This window comes from Pteropus alecto, unplaced genomic scaffold (genome assembly GCF_000325575.1).
Source record: "Pteropus alecto unplaced genomic scaffold, ASM32557v1 scaffold312, whole genome shotgun sequence".
NCBI classification, from domain to species: domain Eukaryota; kingdom Metazoa; phylum Chordata; class Mammalia; order Chiroptera; family Pteropodidae; genus Pteropus; species Pteropus alecto.
The window spans coordinates 2007057-2016754 of record NW_006433948.1 but is presented as its reverse complement, the minus strand read 5'-3'; the positions used below and the strand labels follow the sequence as shown (position 1 = coordinate 2016754).

General features: G+C 39.4%; 1 protein-coding gene across 13 annotated transcripts in view; it reads right to left on the bottom strand.

The window, feature by feature from the left end:
- EDA (ectodysplasin A) overlaps positions 1-9678 on the bottom strand; it is a 284129-nt gene extending 274451 nt beyond the window's left edge. For 12 of the 13 annotated variants that reach the window (XR_003045331.1, XM_015586754.2, XM_015586757.2 and 9 more), the window contains exon 1: positions 9044-9672. Coding sequence is in view for 12 of the 13 variants with exons in the window: in XM_015586754.2 (XP_015442240.1) it covers positions 9044-9439 (396 nt within the window). In the remaining variant the exon portion in view is untranslated. Of the gene's footprint in view, positions 1-9043 lie in introns of all 13 variants that reach the window. The other variant, XM_006908514.3, reaches the window with a different exon arrangement.
- Positions 9679-9698: the final 20 nt, after the last annotated feature.

Here is a 9698-nt window from a genome sequence, read left to right as displayed (position 1 = left end):
AGATGCCATGTGTGCTTGGTTGTTCATGGTGTTTAACGGACTATTGTTCCACCTGGGCATTAATGAAAATGTTTTCTGCTTTTTTTTTTCCAGAAATATTTATTATATCATGGTCCCAAGTCTGTTGCAAAGGTTTTTCTTTTGGTTTCCAGTAGGAGGCGTCTAAGCCTCTTGGATTTCTGCTTTATATAAAGTCTTAATAATGTCTTTTTTTCCTTATAGATGTTTAATCACGCTCGCTACCCTCAGTCTCAGTTCCTTTCGGTGTTAGTGACAGTTTCGGTAACATTTGCTCAGATTCCCCTGGGGCTCCGCAGTGACCGATCTCAGAGGGTATGGGGGGAGGGGCCCCCTGGGTTGGGGGGTGGGGACTGCAGCTCAGCCTCCATTTTGCAACTGCGGCTGGTAAAAATCGACTGTTGTTTTTCTGCCCTGATGACTGGGCACTGCCGCCGGCCGTGTGGAGCTCACAACACTCCCAGGAAGGACTATTCAAAGAAGTCACCGCACCTTCTCCCCTCCCCCTCCTCCTACAGGTAGCTCCACCGGCTGTGAGAGGCAGCTTTTTTATTTCTCCCAGTCCACCACAACACCCAGGGTTCTGACCTATGCACAGATCCCATGCTCAGACATGCTGGTGTGATGGCTGGGTGTTTGGGGTTTTTTTAGATGTTCAGCTTATTGTTGTTTCAAGGGAAGAGATCTGGGGACATCTCTCATGCTGCTATGTTTCTGACATCCCACATTTTCTTAATTTATGTATCAATGGTTATTTAGAGTCTTTCCACATTTTGGGCATTGTGAATAATGCTGCAATGAACATGAGAGTACACAGATATCTCTGAGATCCTGATTTCAATTCTTTTCACTAAACACCCAGAAGTAGAATTACTGGATCATATGGTAGCTCTATTTGTAATTTTTTGAGGAAACTCCATATTGTTTTTGATAGCAGCTGCACCATTTTACATGTTCACTAACAGTGTACAAGGGTTCAAATTTTTCTATTTTCTCACCAATATGCGTTGTCTTTTTTTGATAGTAGCCATCCTGATAAGTGTAAGGTAGTATCTCATTATAGATTTGATTTGCATTTCCCTGATTAGTAATGTTGAACATTTTTCATATACATGTTGACCATTTAAATGTCTTTTCTGGAGAAATGTCTATTCAAGTCCTTAGCACATTTTTAAATTAAGTTATTTTGCTACTGAGATGTAAGAGTTCCTTATATATTTTGGATCTTAACCCCTTTTCAGATATATGATATACAAATATTTTCTCTCATTCTGTAGGCTGCATTTTCATTCTGTTGTCTCCTTTGCTGTGCAGAAGCTTCGTAATTTGATATAGTCCCACTCATTTATTTTTGTTTTTGTTGCCTGTGCTTTTGGTGTCACACCCAAGAAAAATCACTGCCAAGATGAAATCAACACTATGAAGCTTTCCTCTGTTTTCTTCTTAGAATTTTACAGCTCCAGGTCTTAAGTTTTCAATCCATTTTGAGTTGATTTATGTGGAAAAAGTTCCAAATTAATTCTTTTGTGTGTGAATATCCAGTTTTCCCAACACTATTTGTTGAAGAGACTATACTTTCTCCATTGTGTATTCTTGACGTCCTTTTCAAAGATCATTTGACTGAACATACATGGATTCATTTCTGGGCCATTCTGTTTTGTCTATATGTCTGTCTTTATGCCAATAACATACTGTTTTGATTACTATAGCTTTGTAATATAGTTCGATATCAGGAAGCATGATGCCTCCAGCTTTGTTCTTATTTTTTAAGATTTTTTTGGATATTCGGAGTCTTTTGTGATTCCTTACAAATTTTAGGTTTGCTCTATTTCTGTGAAAAATGCCATTGGCATTTTGATAGCAATTTCACTGAGTTTGTAGATTGCTTTGGGCAGTATGGATATTTTAATGGTATTTAATCTTCCAATCAATGAACACTCAATATCTTTCCATTTCTTTGTGTTTTTAGTATGTCTTTTGCTTCCTAAGATAAGTTTATTCCTAAGTATTATATTCTTTTTGGTGCTATTGTACATGGGATTGTCTTCCTAATTCCATTTCAAATAGTTCATTGTTAGTATATAGAAATGCAACTAATTTTTGTATGTTGATTCGGTATCCTGCAAATTTACTGAATTTGTTTATTAGTTCATGTCATCTGCAAACAGGGACAATTTTAATTTTTCTTTGCTGATTGGACGTCTTTTATTTTTTCTTGCCTAATTCTTCTAGCTTGGACTTCCAGTACTTCGTTGAATAGAAGTGGTGAGAGTGGGCATCCTTTACTTGTTCCTTATGTTAGAGGAAAAGCTTTCAGTTTTTCACCACTGAGTATGAGGATAGCTGTGGGATTTTCGTATATGGCCTTTATTATGTTGAGGTACTTTCCTTCTATTTCTAGTTTATTGAGAGTTTTTATCATGAAATAGTCTTAAATTTTGTCAAATACTTTTTCTGCATTTAGATGATTATGTAATTTGTCTTCTTTATTCTGTTAATGTAGTGTATCGTATTAAGTGATTTTTGTATTTTAGACCATCCTTGCTTCCCAGGAATAAATTCTACTTTGTCATGAGGTATGATTCTATTAATGTGCTGTTGGATTTAGTTTGCTAGTATTTTGCTGAGGATTTTTGCATTTGTATTCATCAGGTATATTGACCTGTAGTTTTATTTTCTTTTGGTTTCTTTGTCTTGCTTTGCTATCAAAGTAATGCTTGTCTCAAATGAGTTTGGAAGTGTTTCTCCTCTTCAATTTTTTTGGAGGAGTTTGAGAAAGGCTAGCATTATTTCTTCTTTAAATGTTTGGTACGATTCACCAGTGGAGCCATCTGGTCCTGGTTTTTTCCTTGTTGGGAGGTTTTTGATTACTGATTTGATCTCCATACAAATTATAGTGTGTTCAGACTTTTAATACTTAATGATTTAGTATTGGTAGGTTGTATGTTTCTAGGAATTTAACCATTTCTTCTAGGTTATCCAGTTTGTTGAAATATAATTTATTCATGGTAGTCTCTTATCCTTTTTATTTCTGTGCCATCAGGTGTAATGTCTCTTCTTTCACTTCTGATTTTATTTGTCATCTACCTTTCTTGTATTTATAATTGTTTGCCACTTTTGTTTATCTTTTAAAAAAAACAATTCTTAGCTTCATTGATTTTTCTACCTTCTGTTTATTTCTGCTTTAATCTTTGTTATTCTTTTCCAACTTTGGATTTAGTTTGTTCTTCTTTACCTAGCTCCTTGAAGTGTAGAGTTAGGTTGTTTATTTTAGATCTTTCTTCTTTTTTAATGTAGGCATTTATTGCTATTAACTTCCCTCTAAGTACTGCTTTCGCCACAACCCATAAGTTTTGGTATGTTGTGTTTTTGTTTTCATCTTGAGGTATTTTCTAATTTCCTTTTTGAAATCTTCTTTGACTCAATGGTTGTTCAAGAGTGTTAATTTCCAGATATTTGTAAAATTTCCAGTTTTTCTTCTGCAATTGATTCTAGTTTCATTCCATTGTGTTCAGAAAAGATACCTGGTATGATTTCAGTCTTCTTAAATTTGTTAAGATTTGTTTTGTGACCTAACATTTTATATTTTCTGGAGAAAGATATGTATGCTTACAAAGAATGTGTATTCTGCTGCTGTTAGATGGAATGTTCTGTATATGTTTGTTAGATCCATCTGCTCTATACTGTTGTTGAAGTCTTCTGTTTCCTTACTGTTTTGTCTAGATGTTTATCCATTATTGAAAGTGGGACACTGAAATCACCTACTGCTGTTCTACTGCTGTCTATTTATCTTTTGGTTCTGTCAATATTATATAATGATAAAAAGAGTCAGTCTAACAGGAGGATATAACTTATATCCTGTTAGACTGACTCTTTTTATCATTATATAATGTCCTTCTTTGTCTCTTCTGATATTTTTTGTCTGATATAAGTATAGGTATCCTCGCTCTTTCTTGGTTACCATTTGCATGGACTATCTTTTTCTATTCTTTCATGTTCAGTTTATCTGTCTGTTTTCTTAAATCTAAAGTGAGTTTCCTGTAGAAAGCATATAGTTGGGTCTTGCTTTCTTCAATTTAGCCACAGTATTTCTTCGACTGGGAGAGTTTTATCTATTTACATTTAAAGTAATAATTGATAGAGAAAGATTTAATATTGCCACCTTGTTAGTTCTTTCTTGTTAGTCTTCAGATGCTTTTATTTGTATTCCCTCTCTTGCTGTCTTACTTTGTGTTTTGCTGATTTTTTTTATATTGATATGCTTTGATTCCTTTCTCTTTTTCTTTTGTGTACTTCTATAGGTATTTTTGTGGTTACCTTGAGGCTTACATAAAATACCTTGCAACAGTCTATTTTAAGCTGATAACAACTTGTTTAATTGCATACAAAAACTCTACATTCTAACTTCTTCCCTAAACACTTTCTTTTTTGTCATATTTGACATCTATTCATATTATGCATCTTTTAACATACTTTAGTTATATTTTTGATACTTTTGTAATTTAACTTTTATACTAGAAGTAAAAGTGGTTTATCTACTACCATTACAGTAGTCCTGCATTCTGTATATGTCTATATATTTACTTTTACCGAGTTTCATACTTCCGTATGCTATCATGTAGCGTTTAGTGTCCTCTGATTTCAAGTTGAGAGAGAGGAGAACTAAAAGCAAATAAAACAAAACATCAAACGATACATTACAGAAAGCTTTTTGCACCATCTTGGAGGTAATATGGTTAGGGCTCTCCTCCATTTGACTTTCTAATGATTCTAGAAACCAGTGAAACATTGCCAATGAAACTATTTACTCACCTTCACATAGCTGACAATTCACAGGGTTAGCAAGACCTGAAGGAAAACAGGCCTGTTACATAAAGAGAAAATGTCTTTGTTTTATATAAACATCTCCAAAGGCCCAAAATAATATTCAACTGAACAAGTGTTTAAGTAATCTAACTATAACAAGCACTGTGTCAGGTATTATGGAAAAAGACTAAAAAGAAGGCAGATTTCTGAGGAGTTTGCTATAAAGAAAGACATAAGATTTATTAAAGAAAACAACCATTGTAACTCAGAATGATCCCAAGACAGGATATGGTGGGTGGGTTGCAAGCATAGAGTTGAGAGAGAAAATGGGATAGGTATAATGGAGTCAGTTGATCAAAAGCCTTGAATGTTACATTGAAAAGTCTAGGTTTAAATCTATAGAAAACTATTTTATCTGGATCCCACTCCCCTAAAAAAATCTCGGATATAATGATTCCTAGTTATTTTCTTGATCAACCAGCCTTAATAAATAATGTCAACTCTGAATACACTAATGTTCTATCTAGTTAAACCAAGAGATGTTTTGTGAAAACTTAAGGTTGACTTCTGTGACATCACCTCAAGTAATTAGGAATATATTCCAAATATCCCCAACAATCACCCCCCCAAAACCCTTATTAAACTACCCATGCATATTGTTCTAAATACTTTCTAAACTTTAGAGTTTCAGTTTAGATGATCTCTTGTGGCAATCATTTGAATGAGATACTATTCTTATTTGCCTCCTTCTCAAAATAATCTTTCAGGCATTAAAAGATATCTAATACTTCACATAGTGTCCACCTATAGCACACTTTCTAGTTATTGAACTAGATAGTTAAATTATACCAACACATTAATCTTAGTCATCTCTCTAATGGTTTACCAGACTTTGATTATATGCCTTCCTCAACCTCCATTTCTTTAGACTGAAAAAAAAAAAAAACAACAACAACTAAAAAATCTCTCCATCCTTTTGATTAATTAAATTGGGTTTCTGGATATAAATCTACTTTTGGTCTTTCAAATGAAAAAGATAAGGGTTTTATTTTGTCATCATTTTCAACACCTTTCCTAATGATGCCCACCATATTCTTGCCTTTGAGGACTACAATCACAACTGGGCCAACTTCTTCACAAAATGGTCAACAGTGATTTTTATTTTATTTACTCTAGCAATCATAGTGTGTGTTGTCTAACTCAGAGACTGATGAGATGTTTCTCTTGGGACCATCTCCAGTGAATATCAAGATCAATCAACAGGTACTCGGCTACTCCAGCTGAAGGAAATAGTTATGATTCCAGGTCCAAATGACCCTCTCACTTTTTATCATCAGCAACTATATCCCCACTGGGGAGGCTTTTCGATAACAATTCCCTTAGAGAACTTTGCTGATCTCTCTGGCATGTACCTTGACTGCCCTAATTTCCTTCTAAATATCCGGTTTTAAAGGTTTTTTAATTGAGGTATGGCATACATATATCTTCAGTGATTTCTAGATCCCTTTCTTGAGTCATAACTGAACCCATCATACCATAAACTTGGAGAGGTTTGAATGACCTTGTACAATAAAGTACTTCTGACTGTTCTGCCCACTTGGTCTCCTGAGATCTTCCTGTAATTTATTCTCATCAGTTTGCCTTCACTACTTGCATATAAGCTGGTGAGAAACCTTAATGTTCTACTCAATGAAGGATGTGTTATTTTTATCTGTCTTCCTCTCCACCTAAGAGTTGCTGTAACAGCAATTGTCTGTGTAGGAAAACTAAAATATAAAAGTATGACCTACGTGGCCAAATCCTACAAGGCTATTTACTTCCTTATTTATGAATCATAATCTGTCAGCACAACTTAGAATCTTGACTGTCAGCAGATACTGCAATTAAATGTCCCTACAAAGCCAGCAGAGGGTGCACCAGGGCACTAGAAATTTTACCCAAAATGTAGCAATATCAATTTAACTCTAATAACCAATCAGCTTCTCTCTCTCTGTCTCTCTCTGTCTCTCTCTCTTTCCGAAAACCAATATCCTCAAGATAAACTTAGGTTGAATCTGGGCTAAAATTCCTTCAAAGCATATTCCAATTCTCCTGAAAGTGAAGTTCAGGAAGAATGACTACATGGTTAAACTTAGTCTGGCCAAAATATAGGTGGAGTAGATGAAAGTGATGCAGATCTGAGGCATCTAATTTGTAAAAATTCTGCTATGGAGATCCACCCCACTCCCCACAAAAAGGATCTGGGAGGTAGTATGCTATAGCAGAATGAGCACTGAACTGGAAGTCAAGAGATCAAATTCTATTCTAATTTTCACCAATGCTGTTTCACCTCAGACAAGTCACTTGTCCTCAGAATCTATGTGTTCGCCAAGGAGATCAAACAAAACGGACCCATATGGCCCCTCACAACTGTAAAAACCTCTGATTCCAACTGATGTCAGCAAAAGTAAAGAGCCATTATGCTTTCTTCTACTGCTGAAAAAGATTAAAACAGAAAGGCTAAAGGACAGAAGATAGGGAGCTTTAGTTATGCTAGACAGACTGTTTGAAGTGCTATGCAAAGAATAGGCAACTAAATGCCATTACAGACCTGTGAGAGTCCTACATCACCACAGAAGCCCTAGAGTTCAGTTGTCCCGCTATTCCTGTGTATAAACATAGGTCTGTCCATTCTGAATGCCAAAAAGCCTTGGCTTGCATTTGATTAAAGAAGTTCAATTCCTTCATCTTCTCACAGAGTATCAATGTTCACATGTTAAGTATTTCTAGTGGGCAGTGGACAGATAAAGGGAGCCAGAATCCTAGTTAATTATCATTTAGCTACAGTGTTTAAAGTTTCAACTGTAAGAAGCATGTCTACTGATTCTCTTCTCTGATAAGCTGTTATATAAGTTGGAGTGTGCTAGCAAGACATTTCAAGGCTCAGGGCAACTTTATAATGCACATTATAGAAAATGTATCTGTCCTAACATCACAGTATTATCATGAATGTAACACCAGCTTAGGATGGGTGGTGAAACTAGCACAAATATTTACATAGTATGACAATGATGCCGGATGAGGTAAGTGTAGAAAACCTGGGTCCCTCACCTCAAGGAACTTATCTGCACAACTTGACCTCTTTCCCAAGAAGAACACATTTACTATTATTTTTTAACCATCTCAAAAGGATTTTTGGATGCTTCTCTTAAGTTTTACATAAGACAAAATATGGAGGTCAAGAGTATCCTTACTTTAAGTGCACTAAACTATTTGAATAAAGAGCAAAAAAAAGTAGAAAACAAATATGAAAGCTAATAGTTTGCTAACAAGAGCACAAACATCATAAAGATTGCAAAAACATCATAAAGATTGCAAAAACATCATAAAGATTGCAAAAAAAAAAAAAGAAACCTGTCCTTGAGAGATTACTCTTGAGTAATTATTCCATCAGTAGATTCTTGTTCTCAAAGCAGCAGCAGTGAAGACACTTCACACTCTACGTCTCCATCCCACTCCCTCAAAAGAGTGTTAACCGGCATGCAAAGGGTGAGTTTTATTTCCCTTTTGGATTTTTAAAATTGCTCTTCAGAAGTTGTCTAGCAAGACGGCATATTTCTACCAGAATTCCTCAGGGGCGCTGATCCTCACTAGAACACCGAGGACAACCAGTCTCAAATTGCAGGTAAGTGTGAACAAGCCTACGTCCTGGCCAGTGCACAAGGATCCGCGATGAAAATACGATTAAAAGTTGTTTCAACGGGAGTGGAGCAGTTATTACAGCTGTTTACAGCTCCAGCTCCAAGGGAGAATCTGCTAGTGCTGGCATCAGCTCTGGACACGACAAAACAAGCACCGCGGGCAAAGGATCTCACCCGGAGCAGAGGGGCCAAGCAGCCGCCGTTAGTCCGCCAGAGGGGCAGCGCCGGCACCCCAGCGCCGCGGCCCGGCTGGGAGCGCCGCCAATTTTCCCGGAGGCAGCTTGTAGCCAGGGCGGCGGGCGCAGGCCGGAGCTCCCACGATCAGGGGTCCTAAGGGAGTCTGGGGAAGCTGAGCCAGGGACCGCGGACAACCTGCCCCGGGGCAACCTCTCTCCTGCTCACCCACTCCTTCCCTGGTCCTGTCCTCCAACTTGGCTCGAGGTGGCCAAGTCCTCTCCAGGGCCCGGTGGGGGAGGGCCCCCACCCTACCCGTGATGGGACGGGGCCTCGCCCGCCGCCGCCCCTCCTAGGTGACTCACCTGGTGCAAGTCCTGAGAGTCTGGAGGGAGTGTGGTTTCTCCCGGTTCTAGCGGTTGCTGCTGAAGTGACGGCTGCCCGAAGTGGCGGGCGATGGGACCGTCAGGGTCGAGGCCACCGGGGCTGCTCAGGGTGCCAGAGGTGCCAGGGGTGCTGGGGCCGCCAAGGCGGGACTCGGCTCCCCGCTCCCGCCGCAACTCTGAGCGCAACTCTAAGTAGCAGCACAACGTCAGCAGGTGGAGGGCCAGCGAGAGGCCAAAGAAGCCCAGGAAGAGCCGGCAGCTGTTCCCTTCGCCTGCCCGGGCCGGGGCCCCGCGACAGCCACAGCCTTGGCTCCCCCGCTCCCGTGGCGCTGCCGCGGGCAGAGGCTCCCTGCGCTCCACCTCGGGGTAGCCCATGGCCTCCGGAGACGCCCACTCTCTGAGGCCCGAGAGCCGCCGCGTCTGCCTCAGCCGTTCACGACCCCTGACAGGCGGCTACTGTCCTGCCATGGGTTGGGGGCTGCAGGGACCCGTTCCTGCGCGACCGAGGCTGGGCGGGACAGAGCAGGGAGCAGCCGCATGTGCAGCTCCACTCCGAGGGGTGGGAAAGGGAGGAGGAGGGGCGGGAGACGGGCGGCTCTGCCCGCCGAGGGAATGAGGGAGGAGGCCCGGGCCG